Below are 21,257 nucleotides of genomic sequence, written 5' to 3' on the forward strand. Positions count from 1 at the left end.
TTTATAATATTTTTGCTGCAGATGGACGTGAGTTAATGTTTTGTATGTCCAAAACAAAAAGATTCAGTAAAATCAAAACAAACGTGATGTGTGGACGTCTTTCCAATTTGGTGCTTTGCTTTTGTGGACACAACAGCAGCTCAATGGGGCAAGCATACCAGGGTTCAGAAAGAAAAAAGACAGTGTGAACACAAACCCACCGAGATTGTGGCAAGGGGGGAAAATCGAACTTGGGTATGATCCAGGCAATTGAACCAAGTGTGAAAGCACCCTTAGTTGCTGACATTATTTCTAATAGTGGATGACTGCTTCTCACTCAGGTCTGTCTATGCTAATGAGGGAGCTATTGTCACTAATGGGTCGGGCTTTCCCTGTCTGATGACATATACTAAGGGAGAATGTCAGGGTGCTTTCACACCTACACTTTTGTTTCGGAACGTATCTCGTTTGCCCAGTTAGCGCGGTTCGATTGGCATATGTGAACAGGGCAATCGCACTCTGTTCCGCGCCAAAGTAATCGCTCCGAGATCGCTTGAGTGAGGTGGTCTCGGCTCGATTGAAACGAACCCTGGTTCGATTGCAGTGAGAAAGCGATCTGATCCGAGCGCGGTTATATGACAGTGTTTTATGGATATGTAATAGGCTTACGGCTACATGAAGAGAGAGTTATGAGTAGGGCGGGAAGTTTCGCGAGTCTCCGGATGCCCGCAAACGAGTGATGATCTCCCGGTAATCTCGCGTCTCTCTCGCAGTCCTCAAATAGGCATCGTCGCGCACCCTTCTCACCCCTCCCCACCGTGTCTCTCCTCAGACACGTCATGCGCGCGCACCCTGTCAATCACCACCAAACCACCACCTCCTGACAGCTGAGCGGGACGCTGCAAAATAAACCCTGACACTCTGACCAATGTAAGGAGAGTTTACTCGCACGTGACTTGTTTTAGCTCTTTTGGTCCGATTAGAAACTTTGCAGTCTGAAAGCGAACCGCTCCAAGAGCAAAGAGCAACAATGTAACATTTTAATCTCTGTTTCGGAACAACTGAATCGATTCACAGGTGTGAAAGCACCCTCAATCACAGTGTTTCTGCAGACTGTTTTTAATAAGTGTGATCATAAAAATATAATGAAGGAACTCTTACCGTTAGAGGCTGGATTTATTTACACACTGTTGCCACACAATTGTGTTTAAAACTCCTATATGAGTGATTCTTGCATGATAGGTTCATCAGAATGAAGAAACTTATACAGGCTTTATATAAGTGGATGGTCAGATCAATGATCAGAATTGACATTTTTTGAGTGAACTGTCCCTTTAAATATGTAAGTATGTTTGATTTAAATGTATTAATATCCCAGCAATTGTCAGTCTTTCTATCCACCCTGACCTTAAAAAAAGGTGGAAGAGAGCTTTGTTGTATGGAAATCACGACAACGCTATATTGTGTTCTTCACTTGTAAATGACTTCAGTGGGAGCTTCTGCTTGCATGCAGATGGCGGTATTTGTCCCAGTGTTCCCCTGAGAGCAGATCACACATCATCAGCACCAGCGATGCTCTGAATAGTAGCCTGACGTTGTGCTTTTTTTCTCTCTCTTCAGTCCACAGGAGCTCAGGTGCAGGTAGCAGGAGACATGCTGCCCAACTCCACAGAGCGCGCAGTGACAATCTCCGGCACCCCGGAAGCCATCATCCAGTGTGTCAAACAGATATGTGTGGTCATGCTGGAGGTACAGTAGTGTACAGTATTCTTTAAAGGATGATTCACCCAGAATGAAAATTGCCATATAATTGTTGGCCTCTAGGTTATGAGCTTGTTCAGAACTGTGCTTTTGTGAACTTTTGTGGAGAGTCTAATACATACATTTTATCATCTGATTGATAGTTTTTATTAACTCTTTTGTCATATATTTATACAGTTTAAATTAATTTCATCTTTATTTCTTGTATTTTTGATGCAGATTGTATCAAAGCAGCTTAACATAGAAGTTCTAGTAAATTGAAATCGTGTCATTGCAGTTTTCAGAGTTGAAGTTCAGATTAATTCAGTTCAGTGTGGTTTAAATTTCACTGCTGAAAGTCCAAACACTGAAGAGCAAATCTATCCACAAGACTCAAACCAAGCAAGCTAGTGGCGATGAACAAACTTCATCATTAAAAAAATTTATTTTTGTATTTATTTATTTACTTTTTGTCATGTTATGCTACTTTCTTTACACATGATTTTTAAATGGCACATTCACAACTTCCCAGCAGACACCAGACGTCATCACCAGGGCCAGACGGAATCTGCGGACAGTTTTTTGCTATTTCTTCTGAGAATTTTGGTAAAAATCTGCGGATTTCTGCTGAATTATTTTGGGAGTATCAAGCGGAGTATCATAACTAAAATCTTAATATATTAAATAAAAAGTAATAAATTACTGAATAAAAACTGAATACATTTAGATTTACACATTTACTCAAGTAAATAAACAGAATTAAATATGGGCTAAAAATCTGCAGAAATCTGCGGAAAATCTGCAGAATTCTGCACGTGCAGATTCTGTGTGGGCCTAGTCATCACTGATGTAAAATTGACGTTGGACTCCAACATCAGATTAACTTTGAATTTTGGTTGTATCTGAAAATCGGGTTTAAGTCAGAACCCATTGACTTCAATGTCAAGATGAATTTCAGTTAGTTCACAACATAAAATAAACCAAAGGTCAACGTCTAATGTTAGCTTTAGACATTGTATGGACGTCATATCATGACATTAAAATAATCTTGAATTTTAGTTAGGTAATACAACATAAAACCAACCACAGATAAACGTCTACTGATTTTAGACTTTATTTAGTAATTAAAACCTAAAACCATGGTCAGATAATGTCTGCATTCAGCACCGGCTCCTTCTGAAAATGTAGTTCTATATACATTTCTGGAGAGCGTTAATTTATGTAACCAGAAGTGTACGTAGGGCTGCATTTCTTCTTTAAAATGAATGCTATGGGGCGGTATGGCTTTTCGCGCTAGCAGCTGACCGCTTACCTTCATATGGACTGCATTACCGCTTTTACCAGTTTGACCAGTAGCTTGCAGCATATGTTGGCAGACTTGAGATGCAGAGAGTAGTTGACCACGGCAATGGGGTTTGGGTCTTGCAAAGAACGGTTCCAGAAAGCAGGTAAAACAAAAACAAAAGCCAAAAAACAAAACAAACAAGTAAATAGCGATAAACAATGGTAAAAATCAGGGGGCTTTACTTTTTCTGGATTGCATGTCAAAACACTTAGAGAAGTGGGTGTGCTTTATGGAGGTGGGTGGGCAGGTCGATCTGTGCTTTTTGAAACACTGTCGGTTGGGTTTAGGGAAGTGGGTAGACAGGTCGATCTGTGCTTTTTAAAACACTGTCTGTTGGGTTTAGGGAAGTGGGTGGGCAGGTCCATCTGTGCTTTTTAAAACACTGTCAGTTGGGTTTATGGAAGTGGGTGGACAGGTCGATCTGTGCTTTTTAAAACACTGTCGGTTGGGTTTAGGGAAGTGGGTGGACAGGTCCATCTGTGCTTTTTAAAACACTGTCGGTTGGGTTTAGGGAAGTGGGTGGGCAGGTCCATCTGTGCTTTTTAAAACACTGTCGGTTGGGTTTATGGAAGTGGGTGGGCAGGTCGATCTGTGCTTTTTAAAACACTGTCGGTTGGGTTTAGGGAAGTGGGTGGACAGGTCCATCTGTGCTTTTTAAAACACTGTCGGTTGGGTTTAGGGAAGTGGGTGGGCAGGTCCATCTGTGCTTTTTAAAACACTGTCGGTTGGGTTTATGGAAGTGGGTGGGCAGGTCGATCTGTGCTTTTTAAAACACTGTCGGTTGGGTTTAGGGAAGTGGGTGGACAGGTCCATCTGTGCTTTTTAAAACACTGTCGGTTGGGTTTAGGGAAGTGGGTGGGCAGGTCGATCTGTGCTTTTTAAAACACTGTCGGTTGGGTTTAGGGAAGTGGGTGGGCAGGTCGGTCTGTGCTTTTTAAAACGCTGTCGGTTGGGTTTAGGGAAGTGGGTGGGCAGGTCGGTCTGCTTTTTAAAACGCTGTCAGTTGGGTTTAGGGTAGAGAGGATGGGTGGTGGGATTTGGTTGGTTGGTCAGTCAATCAGTTGACAGCGGCCTCAGGTGGATTTATGTGAGAAGAGCATGTGTGAATGGTACTCGTGAGAGAAATTTGCGATCTTTAAAAGCGTACATAGCTGCCACTGGTATATTCGTGAAAACAAAAACTGCAAAAGAAATAACGAACCTCCTAGGACATATTCACTCTCCGGAAATGTATATAGCAGTATGTTTTCAGAATGAGCCTGGGTTGTTGGTATTAGATGTCATCTGATGTTGTTATTAGACAGTAAACTGACGTTAAATTTTGGTCGCAACCAAAATAGAATTAAAGTTTAACATCATATGACGTCGTGTGCCTCCTTGGTTCGATAAGGCCAGCTCATAATTTCATCTGACTTCCTATCCACTTCTTCAATGGACTGTACCAAGTATATATATATATATATATATATATATATATATATATATATATATATATATATATATATATATATATAAATATATATATATATATATATATATATATATATATATATATATATTTTTTTTTTTTTTTTTTAATTTTTTTAAAATTATTCTTTCATTTCACATGGTTGTATATTATCACAATATTTGAGCAAATATCTATATCTTTAGTTCCATTTCATTGTTTCAGTCTATTTAATGAGAGTTTTTTTTATTGAATCAGATCTACTTTAAAGATATTCGATATGGTGCATGAGCCACGTGGACTACTTTTACTATATTTTTATGATACAAAAGACAGCTTTCTATCCTTTTGATGATTGAAAGCAGGAGTCTCTTCATTAATTGTAATTGCGTGGAACAGAGAGTAAAACATTTCGCTTTGTGTTCCACAGAAGCATGTAAGCCAGTTCTAGAACAACATGAGGCCGAGTAATGATGAATGAATTTTCTTTCTTTTGGGTGAAATCCATTTGTTATGACAGTAACAATGACACACACACACACACACACACACACACACACACACACACACACACACACACACACACACACACACACACACACACACACACACACACAAACACACACAGACACACAAACACACACAGACACACACACACACACCATTACAGCTGCCCTGCCAGAGAGAAACTGCATTGTTTTACCTGTGATTAATGAGAAAGAGAAAGCTTCCGCCGGCTCTCTTCCTGCATCTCTCTGTATTGATTTAAATGTTATTCTTATCCACCAATGACGTACAGGCCTGATCTCCTGCTGAGGTGGATTGGGCTCTGATTGGGTGTTATCGAATCCTTTTCATTTTTGGCTACTACAAAAACAGACATATACGTAATCGCTTTGCTGCGAACTTACAACAGACACCGCCTCATCCTCTGTGTGTGGCTAACATTTTGGGGCTTTTGTGCAATACACAACACACTGGACTCATTATTATATTTAAATACAGTATGCATAATTTGAACTGTCACTGTCAGTGTGATGATTAAATTGAATGTAATCAGCAAACAGTTTTAATATACAAGTGCTAAATGCGTTTTTTTTATATTTAACATATCCAAACATTGTATTGGGCTACTGTACATACTAAGTCAAAATTATTTGCCCTCCTTTCTTTTTCAAATATTTCCCAAATGATGTTTATCAGAGCAAAGTTTTTTTTACAGTATTTTCTATAGAGAAAATCTTATTCGCTTTATTTCAGCTAGGATAAAATCAGTCTTAAATTGTTTTAAGAACCATTTTAATGTCTATATTATTGGCTCCCTTAAGAAATATTAATAATAATTAATTATAATAATAATTCTGACTTCAACTGTATATTTTAATACATAGAGTACTAATTGAAAAAAAAAAATTTGTTTAATTATATACAGTATTGTTTAAAATTTAGGGGTAGAAACACTGTAAAAATTCTGGCTTACAATCGAATGAATTATTAGTTAATTATACATTTTTACAAATTTAAGTGGATTGATTATAAACCAGTTAATTTTTCAAAACTCAAAAATTTGTAGATTAAACAAACAGCAAACATCACACATTTTTTAAATGAAAGAACACTTTTTTGTAGATAATAATGCTTTTATATGGCAAGAATACCTTAGATTACAAAAAAAAGATTGACAGTAAAGGCAATTATCATGCTAACAAAATTTCTATTTAAAAAAAACTGCAAATATCGTCAAGTTGTAATGAAAAAAAGTTTTACACGTTTTAGAATGATCTCTGAAGAGTAATGCTACACTGAGAACTGGAGTAATAATACTGGAATAAATAATATTTTAAAATGCATGAAATAAAATAAAAGTATTTTTTTCTCTATAGTAAGTCGCTTTGGACAAAAGCATCTGCTAAATGACTAAATGCACGCTACTTTTCAAAAGTTTGGAGTCAGTTTTACTTTGCTTTTTTTCATGTTTTTTTTGTATTTGTTATAATTTTAAACAACTTCTTTTTGTATATAGTTGTACATAAAATTTTACTCCAGTCATTACTGTTTTTATTACTATTACTAAATAATAATAATAATAACAACAACAACAACAATAGTTGTTGTTGTTGTTGTTGTTATGTGATTATAATGATTGACTGGAGCTGGATTTTTAAAATCACTGGAATAAATTACTGAATTAAATGATAAATTACTTTTGAACAGGTATTTTATAGTGCAATACCACAATTTTACAATCTGTACTGTATTTTTGATAAAATAAATGCAGCCTTGGTGAGCTTATTTTACAATCATACTAACCCCAAACGTTTGACCGCTAATGTAAATGTTAAATTGTAATATTTGACAATATTACTGTATTTTTGAGCACTTCTTACTGACCCCAGTAGCTGTATTTTGCCCTATTAATTAAAAAGTCAGCTTGTACTGTATTCCAGTTACTTACTCTCTTGACTTTTTGCAAAAGCACCTTGATATTTCAGGTTGACTTTTGCCCACATTTTATAGATTATTTTTTCCCCAGACAACAACAACAACACCGCCTAGTGAATACAAATCTTCAAGCACTGGAGTCTCACAGCATCGTTATGCTCTTTCCTGATTTTGTTTTCCAGACACAAACACTCCACTTTGCACACCCGTCTACACCTGTCTTCTGGTCTAATGCTGTTTCTGCCTCTTACCTCTTCCCCTCTCCTAGTCCCCACCGAAAGGTGCCACCATTCCCTACCGCCCAAAGCCCGCCTCCACCCCCGTCATTTTTTCAGGTGGCCAGGTAAGAGCCGACCCGCTGGCGGCGTCCGCAGCAAACCTCAGCCTTTTACTGCAGCACCAGCCACTGCCTGTTAGTTCACTCAGGTTTTCTCACCTTCTCACTCGCATGCTTTCACACCATCCTAACCAGAGGAACGCCTGAAAGAGGAGGAGCTTACATTGACAATGAGAATCCAGTCAGGACGAGTCTCTTTCTGACAGTACTGACTTTTACTGCCATCCAAAAATAAACTTGAAGATAATGCACATTTTCTATCTGTCATTCTCTTTTGTTCTGTCATTCATTTCTATTTATTGATCTGTCTGTCTGTCTGTCTGTCTGTCTGTCTGTCTGTCTGTCGTTCCATCTGTCTGTCTCCCTGTCTGTTGTTCTATCTATCTATCTATCTATCTATCTATCTATCTATCTATCTATCTATCTGTCTGTCTATCTATCTATCTATCTATCTATCTATCTATCTATCTATCTATCTATCTATCTGTCTGTCTGTCTGTCTGTCTGTCTGTCTGTCTGTCTGTCTGTCTGTCTGTCTGTCTGTCTGTCTGTCTGTCTGTCTGTCTGTCTGTCTGTCTGTCTGTCTGTCCGTCTATTTATCTATCTATCTATCTATCTATCTATCTATCTATCTATCTATCTATCTATCTATCTATCTATCTATCTATCTATCTATCTATCTATCTATCTATCTGTCTGTCTGTCTGTCTGTCTGTCTGTCTGTCTGTCTGTCTGTCTGTCTGTCTGTGTGTCTGTCTGTCTGTCTGTCTGTCTGTCTGTCTGTCTGTCTGTCTGTCTGTCTGTCTGTTGGTCTATCGGTCTATCTGTCTATCATTTTTTCATTCTATATGTATTCAATCTGTTTTATCGGTCTTGAAGGAGCTCATAGTTTAGTTCACTTTAAAATACAGAACCTTGCAAGTTACTATGTGCATTTATTTTTTTTGTAAATTAATCTACAAATTCAAATCTAAAAAAGTATTTTACCATCAAAACTGCATAATCACATTTACATGCCAACAAATATTGACTCGTTGATTGTACTGTAATTCTTCTTCACTCTTATTGCAAAATAAGCCCCTCCCTCTCAGAGCAAATATCATATCCTTTTAATATTTTCCAAGCTTGAAGTGTAAAATCACAAGAAGCCTATGAGGAATTTAGGCACAGTTTGTCAACCTGGATTTGAAATTCCTAACTCAAAATGTCAAGTATAAATATTAAATGGATATTCTACCAGACATGGTTTTTTAAAGTCATCCCCACTCATTTGCTAACCAACTCAAAATGCAATGTGTTTGTACAATTTTTTTTACAAAGTGTGTAAGAACTATTTTACATTCCTTTGATGAATAATAATATCCTTTAACAAAGCTCTCAACTTCTTTTTAACTTAATTCACTCACAAGCATTTCATCCGACATGACCACATCACAGCTTTTACATGAACATGGTTACCAGTGTGACGCTTTAAACTGAAGTTCTCTATAATATACATAAAAATAAAGCTAGTTTTGACAAAATTACTGAGGGTAATATGAGGATAAGACACTGATGCACTAATAAATAGAAATGTCTGTGAAGGATGTTATATATTCATCTTTTTAGATAGGTCAGAGATATATTTGATTTAAATTATATTTTTTTGTTTGGTATTTGCAGCCTGTAATGAATATATTTTAAGCATACTCTGCACAAACCGGTAAAGGCTGATTAATACTTCAGCATCAATCTCATGAGTATGATCCGGTGTAGCCTTTGCGCGTTTGCAGACCCCTCGCCATGGCTGACGGCAACGCTAATGCAAATTATCTATCTATCTATCTATCTATCTATCTATCTATCTATCTATCTATCTATCTATCTATCTATCTATCTATCTATCTATCTATCTATCTATCTATCTATCTATCTATCTATCTATCTATCTATCTATCTATCTATCTATCTATCTATCTATCTATCTATCTATCTATCTAAACAGCTTTTTTTTTTATTTCACCATACATTTTCTCTGAAAATCTTTATTGTTTGCACATAGCCTGGCATTAAGAACATATTTGCCAAAACCACACATTCGCCCAATGTTTCATACTTTTCAATGAAAATGAAAGAAGGCAGTTATTAGGCTCTGTTTTGTTTTAAATTTGCATACTGTGAAGATGAGGGTCATATAAAAAAATAAAGAGACATTGCTTTATGTCTTATTTTCATTTTATTGTTAAGATAGTGAAACGTAGCCAAGGTGTACAAATGAGTGAGTTTTGGCTTCATGTACATTAAGGTAGAATTCAGAAAAAACAAAACAACCGTGAAGAAACGCGACATGTTTTGGAAGTGTTATTGCACTGCGTGCAGAAGTATAAATGCATGGCTATGCACAAGACAGGTGCTATGGGTCACGCCCATCACTCAACGCAGAAGTATAAATCAGCCTTAAGCAAAAAGACAGAAGGAGTGTTTTAAATTTGAAGAAGGAAGCCTCAGTTATTTAAAGCACTGAATATTATTACTGTATAAATGGTCATCAAAAATATTCACTGCTTTTGAATCCAAATGTTCCAGTAAAATATTAATATACCCCTCAGCGGTTTTGATTAATGGGCCCTGCAATATTGTAATAATGTTGATTTAATTTTTTCTCTTTTCTTCTTTCTTCACAGGCCTACACAATTCAGGGACAATATGCCATTCCACACCCAGATGTGAGTCCCTCGCCATCCACCCTTTTCCCCCTTATAGCACTGTCAGCAGTCTGCATGGCTATGTAGTTTTCAACGTGGACCTCTCTATTAATATTAAGCAGTAATATTAATATGACGTTTCTGATGTGTAATTTTTGTCGCATTACAATCTGAAATTGTTCTTAACCTCAGCCCTCCGAAATGTAAACCAAACTTCTAAGGACTTGGCCTGTTGGAGGAAATGACAGCGGTTGTCATTTTCTAGATGGTCCGTGCAGAATTAAAGATTAGACTCGAAATGTTCTGTGGAGATTCAGAAGTGGTTCTCAAACTCTCCAGTCCATTTAGTAGCAATTTTAATTAGTATATCAATTTATTTCACTTTTAAATTAGCCTTATTTTAACCCTAACACTTTTTCTCATATTATTATTTATTAAGTGTGAAATGTTAAATTGATAATTTAGTCACTGAGAATGTGCACTAAACAAAACTCACATTCACTAATAACAGAGTATGTTTTTTTATATTTATATGTACATTGAAACTTCTCATAAAAAATTTCAGCATTGTTAATTTTTTTTATTAAACAGATGGGAATAATACAACATAGATAAATTGTCACAAAAGATATCAACCGACTAAGATTTATATTAATATCGACCCACCTACCCCTGGCCAAAAATGAGAAGAAAAAAACAAAACAGAGACAGAAAAAGAAAAAGAAATAAGTACATTTTAAATATAGACATTATTCTTTAAATATTATTATTTTGTTATAATAATTATTCTAAAATAATTATAAAATAAAATTCCTTTGCACATATCTTTTTGCTAAAAGTCTTTGTAATTACCATTTCAGCATAATTCATGGTATGCGCATACACATATGCCTTTGTTAATAAGCTCTGAGTCTTCTGAGTGCCTGTGTGTACGAGGTCAATAGTTTGCATGAAACACAACAAAACAAGTTCCATATACAGTACTGTATTTCTGCATAAATGCAATAATCCAGAGAAAGACAGCTATAGCACTGAAAAAAGACAAAGAAAAAAACAATAATGAACGTGAGGTGGAAGCCAGAAAAAACGCTATTTAAAAAAGTTGCATATACATATTAGGGGTGTAAATGTATCTATGTATTTGTTCTGAACGTTAAAATACAGGAGTCACGGTTTGACTCATGACTAATACAGTCGTTCCAGATGTGCAGTCACTGGAGTTCGGCAAAAAACACCACAGCAGTTCAACAACTTTGGAGCCATTCACAAAGAACTGAAAGAGTCTGAGTAGTCAGAGATGATTCCGCCATGTTGCTGTTGTCATGTCAAGTTGCTACTGTTTACAAAAGCTTGCGCTTTTCCCAATTTTGAATTCTTCTAATTGGTCCACTACTGTAGAAATGACATATAGTGATGCAGCGGGTAAAAGTTGAAAATGTTTTGTTTTGATATGCCGTCTAAAAAACTAATCTGGTGCGAGGCTCCGAAGAAGTGTCAAACGCTTTACATAAAAAACAATGTAAATATATAATTCTGTCTCATCTCGTGCACACAAGTTAGTCTGAGCCCCTTTTGTACACACACACACACACACACACACACACACACACACACACACACACACACACACACACACACACACACACACACACACACACACACACACACACATACAAGGCTAAACATGAGTGTCCACTGCACCTGCTGTTTTGGATGGATTTCCAGTGCTAGAACTTTCATTAAAAGAGATTTCAGTTTTGAAGCTTACTGTTTCTATGAACAGGTACTGTTTTTTTTTTGTTTGTTTTAGTAGTGGTTTGAACTCAACCTTTGAAAATTGTATACGCAGTGTCATTTTATTTTTTATTACTCTATTTATTTTGTACTTTTTCATCACAAGAAGCTTGTCTGCCTTTTACCTCTTCAAAATAAGATAAAAAAAGCAAGCACTGGGGATTTGTTGCGTATTTGTACCGAATTGCTATCAAATCGTGACCACAAAAACAAGGTTCATACTGAACCATGACTTCAGTATACCATTACACCTCTAATACAAACTGTATGCAACATAACTGAATAGGATAGAATAGAATAGAATAAAATAGAATAGAATATTTACTGTAGATCAGGGGTTCCCAAACTTTTCAGCCTGCGACCCCCAAAATAAAAATGCCAATGACTTGCGACCCCCAAGTTCCTCGGACCGCCAATCAGAGATGATTTTCAATGTTCTGTTGTGGCCTGAATTTATTTATAATGTATTTGATTGCCATAAAGATGTCAAAGTTTAACTTGATGCTGTAAAATCATTCTGCTGCAGCTGACACTATTGCTGTGCTGTAAATCTAATGTAAACACACCGATCCTGTGAAAAAAATAAATGAAAGGCTGATGGGTTTTATGTAACTGTTAACTATTTTTATCTTCTGTGGGTTATGAATAAAATATGGCCATTCTAATAGTTTAATCAAATTTATTTGACTTTTGGCAATCAACAAGCGACCCCCTGTCATTGTCCCACAACTCCCACTTTGGGAACCACTGCTTTAGATGAGATGAGAAATAAAATTTCCAATGAAACAAAAATAAAACTAACAATAATAATAATAAACTAGTTTCACAAAAATTCCATATTCCTCAGTTTGAGAACCACTGATCTGATCAAAGTGGAAGGCTATTCACGATCCATATGATTCCTGAATCCCGATAGCCATGTTTTCCTCAGCGATAATCTGAATGAATATCTATCAGAGAGAAGGAGAGATGCCGCGTGTTAGTTCTTTTCATTTAAGATTGGCAGTGATTGATGCGCAGAGACGCTTCAGCTGACACTGCAATAACTCAAGTCGAGGTTGGACATCCTTTCCACCTCTTTTAAACTCAGATTTAGGGAGTGTACATAACAACACCCGGCCTCAAAGGAGGCTTGTGTGTCCTCTGAAGGTTGCCTGAGTGCTTAGATGTGCGCCCTTTCTGATGGATAATGGTTCACCTGCGGTTAAGGCGTGTGTCTCGGGGACAAATTATCCTTGGTACTGTAATAACGTCACCTTCCAATGCGCTTAGACTTTTTTGAGAAGCCTGGGTTAAATTCTGTAACGCAAACTCTCCTTTGAGTTTGAAACAAGACAATTTGGCATTTATCGCTTATGTACTAAAGTTTTAGTTTTTTATTGACCCTTTGTAAAAGCCTCGCCTATTATGCACATTTCTTAATCTACATATCATTTCTTAATGTACTTATCTTAAGTCTTTGCACACTGAAGTCCAAAATTTTCATATGCGTTTTGTTCGGATTTATATGCGAAAAATCATCATGTAAACAAACCTTGCACACCGAGTCTGATGCGTGTGAATTAATTCATTACGAAAAATAGCAAAACAATTCGAAGTCTGTTCAAGCAGTGATGGTTTATTCATCTCTCTTCTCCAAAGTTGGAAAAGAAAAAGAAATAGGCTGCATACCAAGTAGCAGCAGGAGAGAGGTGCACCAGTGACTGAATCCAGCATATACGTAGGGGTTGTCAACTGTCTGCCACATTCTGTCTTTATTTTATGCATTGCGCTTGTCATAAAGTTATCCGCAGCTTAAATTACGGCATTCTGTATTTAGCTTTTCACTTATATGGTGGTGCTGAACTGTCAAAACACCCCTCAAAGCAATTTTTCGTATGTGAAAATGGAGAAAAAAACCTAATTATTCCGGTTTTAATTTTTTTATGATAGGCGAAAGTTTCGTAGGCAGTGTGTCAATACGATTCACACAACATGAGGTCGGATTTATTCATTAGCTTGCAAAAATTTCGGATTTAGTGTGCAAGAACCTTTACACATGAGTTTTACATTAGATCCTTGCATAAAAATATGAATTTGGTATTTCAGTGAGACTCCACAGACAAGATTTTGGCTTTTCAGGTGTTTTTTTTTTAGTCTAATAAAAAAGAATACATCAAAATACACTTAAAAGTGTTTATTTTATAGCACTTTGTTAAATTGTGTCAATTACGATACATATTTCAATTATGAAACATCCTTCAATTAATATAAAAAAATTGTTAACAATGTAGTTGTAGTGCAGCAGTTTGCCAGTAACTTACTGTAAATCAATTACAGCAAATTACTGTATTTACATTACAGCAACAATGTAGTTGCAGTAGTATATGTCTTTACTGTAAAAATATACAGTCATTTTCACAATTTTAAAGTACAATAACATACTGCATAACTGTCCTACCGTAAAATACGGTTCATATTACAGATGAATATTTTTTAATTTAACAAAATCATTAACAGTGTAGTTGTAGTGCAGCAGCAGTTTGCCAGTAACTATATAGCAAAAATACTGTATTTACATTTACAGGACCATTTATTTATTTAATTATGATACATATTTCAATTAAGATACATCTTTTTTACTTCTTTATAAATATATATATATATATATATATATATATATATATATATATATATATATATATATATATATATATATATATGTGTGTGTGTGTGTGTGTGTGTGTGTGTGTGTGTGTGTGTGTGTGTGTGTGTGTGTGTGTGTATATATTTTTTACAAAGGGATCTGTTCATACATAGTTTGCAAAATTATGTACAACATTTTATTCTACATAAAATGATGAAATTTGTCTGATTGTTTGCAGTGCTTTCTTAATTATGGACTTGCACAAAATAATAAAAGAGAGACCAAAATCTGCTCTGTAAAAAAACGCTGATATACCTTTGATTTTAAACATTTTCAGATTTTAATTTTTTTGCTAGAAATGTATGTATATTAATACATATTAAATAAATAATGTTTTAACAGTTAAGGAGTCTTGTAAAACAAAATATAATACCTTATTTGCATATTTAAACAGTTTTGAAAATGTTTTATTTAAGTTATTTATTTATTTTAATTTCTGCCTTGAATAATATTGTTTTTTTTTGTTTTTGTTTTTTTATAGCAAAAATAAATATGAAGAAGAAAAATAATTAAATAAAAAAATAAAAATAAATAATCTTATACAAGGCGCGGTGCGGTGACACAGTGGATAGCCACCTCACAACAAGAAGGTCACTTGGTCCGATAGGTTAATTGGGTAAACTAAATTGTCTGTAGTGTATGGGTGTTTCCTAATGATGGGTTGCAGCTGGAAGGGCATCCGCTGCATAAAACATATGCTAGATAAGTTGACGGTTCCTTCCGCTGTGGCGACCCCTGATTAATAAAGGGACTAAGCCAAAGGAAATTTAATGAATGAATTATACAAAATAAATAATATAAAAAATTGTCATATTAAAATATTAAATAATGTATATTATTTTGTGTGATGTCACAAAGCTTTTATTAATAAATGATTTATTGGCAAACACTACATTTATCTGTATTTTTTTTAATAGGCGGGGCTTAGCAAAGGTCAGTCATCGGTCAGATAATGTAAACCCACCAAATCAGGCCAAGTCCTACTAAAGTTTCTATCTCTTGAGCTTTTCTCTTTAGCTCTTCTTCCACCACAGTGTGTCATGGCTTTTTCTCCTCTCTGTCTCTTGGTTCTAGTTTAGTTTGTTGATTTCTTGGTGTGACCTGTCTTATAACAATAACCTCTTAGCTCTACTGTCCCTCGAACCCTCAGCAGTTGACCAAGCTCCACCAGTTGGCTATGCAGCAAACCCCCTTTACCCCCCTCGGACAGACCACCCCTGCTTTCCCTGGTACGTACCCACAAGCCCTCTCGAAGTTTCCTTCTCTTTGTACCTGTAGAGACGCTCTCTTTGTCTTTCTCTTCTTTTAATCTCTCCTTCTCGTTCCATGTCAAGCATCATGACATGCCCGTGGTGGTTGCTTTTCACTTTGTGGATTTTTTTTTTTTTACTTACTTTTTTTGGGGAGCTTATTTTTTTATTTAATTTTGTTTTATTTAATTTTTTAATTTCATTTATTTTTATGTCATTTATATTTTATCTTATTTTCCATTTTATTTAGATTTTATTTTATTGATATTAAATTTTTATTTTATTTTATTTATACTTTATTTTATTTGTATTTAATGTTTATTTCATTTTATTCAATGTTTTTTTATATTTTATTTTATTTATATAATATTTTAAATTTTATTTATATTTTATTAAAATTGTATTATTATTTTTTGTGCTGTTTGTTTTACTTGTTTGTTTTTGTTGTGTTTTTTTAAAAGATTTTTTTTCTTTGTGTTTTGTTTTATTTGTTAGTTGATTGTTTTATTTTATTTTTTTGCTTGTTTTTTTATTATTTATTATTATTTTTTATTTGATTGTTTTGATTTTTTGTTATGTTTAATTTTTGTTGTTTCATTTCTTTGCCTTGTTTTAGTGTTTATTGTTTTTTTGGTTGTTTAATTCATTTTATTTATTTCTTTAGCATTTACTTTTTTTCAGTGTAATTTGTTAAACTATACACTACCTGACAAAAGTGTTGTCGTCGATCTCAGTTGTCAAAGCGATAAATAATAACTTTCCTTCTAGTTGATCATTTGGAAAAGTGGCAAAAGTTCAATGTTTCAGATGAATCATCAGTTGAACTGCATCCCAATCATCACAAGTAGTGCAGAAAACCTATTAGAACCCATATGGACCCAAGATTCTTAGAGAAATCAGTCAAGTTTGGTGAAGGAAAAATCATGGTTTGGGGTTGCATTCAGTTTGGGGGCGTGCGAGAGATCTGCTGAGTGGATAGCAACATCAACAGCCTGAGGTATCAAGATATTTGTGCTGCCTGTTACATTAAAACCACAGGAGAGGGCAAATTCTTCAGCAGAATAGCACTCCTTCTCATACTTTAGCCTCCACATCAAAGTTCCTGAAAGCAAAGAAGGTCAAGGTGTTCCAGGATTGGCCAGACCAGTCACCAGACATTAACATTATTGAGCATGTCTGAGATAAAATGGAGGAGGCATTGAAGATGAATCCAAATAATCTTGATGATCTCTGGGAGTCCTGCAAGAACGCTTTCTTTGCCATCCCAGATGACTTTATTAATAAGTGATTTGAGTCATTGCAGAGATGTATAGATGCAGTCCTCCAAGCTTATGGGAGTCATGCACAATATTAGTTCTTTTGCCACTGTACCATGACTTTATATACTGTACTGACATTATTAAATAATTAAAATCAAGGAATGATCATATTTTATTTTGGTAAAATAAGCATAATCTAGAGGCCTTCGCCTTTCATATAAGCCACTTCTGATACCAAATGATCAACTACAAGTCAAGTTATTATTTGATGTTTCTAAAACTTGGATAGGCCACAAGACTTTTGTCAGGTATATTCATTTGTTGTTACATTCTTACTACCTGTTACTTCTTTATTCATTTCTTCCTTTATTCTAATTGTTTATGGTAGTGTTCTGTTTAATTTGACTTGTTAAAGTTTTGTTTTATTAAATTTTTAGCATTTACTTTTTCAGTGTTTAATTTTATTAACGTCTATATTCATTTACTATTTCATTCCCGCTACATGTTATTTACTCCATATTCATTTCTTTCTTTATTTTAATGGTTTTTATTTTTTAAATCTTAGATTTAAATTTTGGGGCATGGGGGGTTCAACCATAAACACTAGAAAATTACTTCTCACTGTTATACTAACTCACCTTGCACAGTTGTGAAGTACATAATCCTGTACTGCTAAGACCTGGGATGAAAGATAGTGTTGTTTAGCTCCTTACGCAACATTGTCACGAACAGGGGACTAATGGTGTAGAATGTTATACTTGAAAGGAATAACCAATGGCACAAAAAGTGTTCATTCCTGCCCTTCAGAAACTGTTGTAAGAAAAGCATATCAGTGTTTTGATTTTACACAACACGTCCTCCATCATGCCATTCATTACATATTCATCCTGATAAACACTGGCTTATACAAGCTCAGTTGAAGGCTTCTACTGAGGGCGAGTTCAATGGCATACACAAGTAGAACATGCTTTGCTCTCCACACGTACAGTATATCAAACATATATTTAATGTATGTGCGTGTCAGGCCAAGGACATGCTGTTTGAAAGTCTGCCTTGAAAGATGACAAGATGTAAGAACTGCTAGAGATATTTATGCTTGTTTAAGGTTAATAAAAATAGGCCCCGATCACACAGAACATGTTTTTTTTTTGCAGTGAGAGGATTTATTTTTTTTATTGGTAGTAAGCATTTTGCATGCTATATAGTATGTGTGTTTTAGCCGTCTGCTGCACCTTGCATTTTTGTCTGAGCATTCTAAGCGGCTGCAGTTTGAGCAGAAAAAAACTCAATGCCATTTTTCTTTTACATCAACATAATCGACTAAATGGAGAGACGGGCCTTCCATTGTGGTGTTGGAGATTTAAAGTTGCTTGTAATGCCCAGAGACAGCAATGATGGAGAAACTTGTGGTTGCTCTGCTTGTCAATATATTTTCTAGGTTACTGCTAATGTGAAAGTTTACAGTTTAGCTCCACGGACCCAGTACTGGGGCCATCACGTCATCGACTTTCGCTTTAAGATTTAAAGGGCTAGCATTGCACCAGACCCCCTTAGTTTAGAAGCTATATTTTATGCACATATGCATCCCTTTGGTTTTATGCATATACACTTTATTTACATTTAAATAAACAGTATTTTGGATACCCGAGCTGGGTATTGAACATTGGTTACTTTTCATATGGTTCATATGAGACACATGTACAAGTTATAGCTAAAATGAAAGCTCTTGCCGGTGCTCATGTAACAGAGGCCAGCTAGTAGGTGCTGTGCAGGTAAAACCTCACTCCTCTGACCTCTAAAGGTGCTCTAGCGACAGATGCTAGAGGCCATGGTCTTTAGCCTCCTTGGTAGAGCAACCAACTCCCATGCGGAAGGTCGCCCGGTCGATACCAGTTCGTAGCGGGTTGGATGGCGTAGGACCGGCAGGGTTACACTCATACAGTTCTAGCATTCTTTTTACTGAATTATATTCACATATCAAACAGTTGTGAAATGAATCGCGGTGTTTTTTTCATGGAGCAGAAGTGAAAACAATACATTTATGATCAATTAGCAGCCCCAGATAGCACAGACAGCTGTCATCTCTTACCTTATGCTGTGCGCTTCAGGGCCATTCTCCTCTGTTTTTGAGGTGATGTGCATAAGTAATCCTTTTATATGTCTGACTTGGTCCAAACACAGTGAATTATGTTTGATCAAACAAAAGAACAGTGAAATATGAAAACAATGATCGGTCCCTAGCTTGTATAGCACCTCTCATCAGTTGGAACACAATAACTTTTGCATAGATTATGGTAGAGACATTTTCCTACTTCCTATGATTACTGACATGTGCAGGAACCACCAAAATTAATTTCAGCAACATAGACCACACAGAACCTAAAAGGTACACTTTCAAATTTGAGTATTAAAAAATAAATACAAAAAACGCTTTTTTTTTAGGTGTTTATTATAACACAGACAACATGTACAGATATTTTAAACACTTTCAATAAAGTTTTATGAAAATTCTAATGGTTTTCTTTAAAATGAAATCAAATGTTTGTATCTACACCTCTGCATGTGGATTTGGGAAGCTTTTAAATTTGGGTGGGCAAAACCCAGGCGGAAATCCCAAAATAACAGCAGAGTTTAAGAGGTAAACAAAACAAAAAAAAACAACTAAGATTTTAGAGCACTCACGCAATATTACTTCTCACAAACTGATTTGGTTGTTGCCTAGCAACAAAATTATATAATAGTACTTATTAATATTATTATAAAACATTATTACAGTATACAAATTAATTACACAATTTGTTTTTTTGATTTATAAGGCTTATCGTTATTTATGTATTTATTTTTAGAAAAACAAAGCGATTTTTTTACATTGGTAGGCAGCCACTGATTTAGCTGTCTTGTCTAAACAAAAATTAAAGCGCAGGTACTCGAAAATATTTCAGTGCATGCGAAAACACATCCTTCCCCACTATATAAAGACTTCAGATGCCATCTGAAATATTCTTCTACAATGAGCATTTTTCTCAGCCTCCAATATTTTTGAGTTATTTGACTTTAAAGGCAATGCTAAGAACATTTTTTTTTGCTATAAAAGTGGATTTACTGAACATACACAAAGGAGCTTGTGAAAAATGCTGATTTTAGAAGAAAATTTCAGATGGCATTTAAAGGTTTTTGCATTTGAACTGCTCATATATTATGTGAAAAACAGTATGGGAGTCAAGTAGGGGTTGACCGAATATTGTATAAAATAGAATAGAATATTGTATCTGAAGTTATTAAATTGACATCAACAGACTGTCACCCTAAATGTGGTCAGGGTCAGTTAAGGGTCAGATTGGTCTTTAATTGAAGCTTGACAAAACAAACTTTTTTCATTCGGTTTACCTTGGAAGGATTGTTCACCTCAGATGCAATGTGCTCAGTCAAATTAAGCATTGTAAATTTAGATTTCACACGGACTTTAAGTAAACCATCACATTACCTTTTTTTTTTCAATGCATAAGCAGTGTTTTTTTCTCCATTACTGACCATCTATTTTGTCTCTGGATGAAAAAAAAAGAATGACGTCAAGCTCTTTTCTTCTCAGAATTGATTTTTTTTTTGTTCAACTGTAGCCACTCAGAACCCGAGCCGAAGTGCAGTAGATGGATAAAATGCCAGTCCTTACACTCCGCACCTAGTCCATTAAGACCATCTGTTTTCTAAAGCTCACACTCAGTGTTGACCCCTTCATAGTGTGTATGCAGTGCTGTTTATATAGGCTGTGTCTCGAGCTTCCTCTGCTCTCTGATCCAGGTCTGGATGCCAGTCCCCCGGCCAGTACTCATGAACTCACCATTCCCAATGATGTGAGTAAACACATTCATGCTTTCTTTGCACTATCAGGCCCTTTTCACATGTATGGATTCAACACAGTATTTTGATTTGTTACGATTAGGAAAGGCAATGATTAATTGACAATCTATAATACTTTTAATCAGTAAAACTTATTGATGGTCGATAAGCATGGACATCATTAAATCATCAGTTCATCCAATAAATGAAACTTCAGTCACACTTGATGCTCTGTTTGTTACATTGCATCTACATGTCGGTAGAATGTTAAGTTAGGGTTGGGGTTGGTGTAAGTTGACATGTACTTGCAAAGTTTCTTATTGTCAGTTAAATGCCTGTTGAAGGAGCAGTATCAACAGATATTAAGCAGGCAGTGTACTAATACTCAAATAAACCATCAAAATAAAAGTGTTACCAGGACTTTAAAGCAAACATAGGTCCTTGAAAGTTCAATTAA

At 35.4% G+C, this 21,257-nt stretch overlaps 1 protein-coding gene across 54 annotated transcripts in view; it reads left to right on the plus strand.

Annotated features, from left to right (window-relative positions):
* pcbp3 (poly(rC) binding protein 3) overlaps positions 1–21,257 on the plus strand; it is a 148,684-nt gene that overhangs the window by 118,036 nt on the left and 9,391 nt on the right. For 12 of the 54 annotated variants that reach the window (XR_015498865.1, XR_015498866.1, XR_015498854.1 and 9 more), the window contains 4 exons: positions 1,600–1,728; positions 7,222–7,365; positions 9,954–9,995; positions 20,762–20,814. Coding sequence is in view for 28 of the 54 variants with exons in the window: in XM_087266512.1 (XP_087122638.1) it covers positions 1,600–1,728; positions 7,222–7,365; positions 9,954–9,995; positions 15,581–15,683; positions 20,762–20,814 (471 nt within the window). In the remaining 26 variants the exon portion in view is untranslated. Of the gene's footprint in view, positions 1–1,599; positions 1,729–7,221; positions 7,366–9,953; positions 9,996–15,580; positions 15,684–20,761; positions 20,815–21,257 lie in introns of all 54 variants that reach the window. The other 42 variants (XR_015498850.1, XR_015498851.1, XR_015498852.1 and 39 more) reach the window with 8 other exon arrangements.

Source organism: Danio rerio, chromosome 9 (assembly GCF_052040795.2).
Source record: "Danio rerio strain M-AB ecotype USA chromosome 9, GRCz13ab, whole genome shotgun sequence".
Lineage (NCBI taxonomy): Eukaryota > Metazoa > Chordata > Actinopteri > Cypriniformes > Danionidae > Danio > Danio rerio.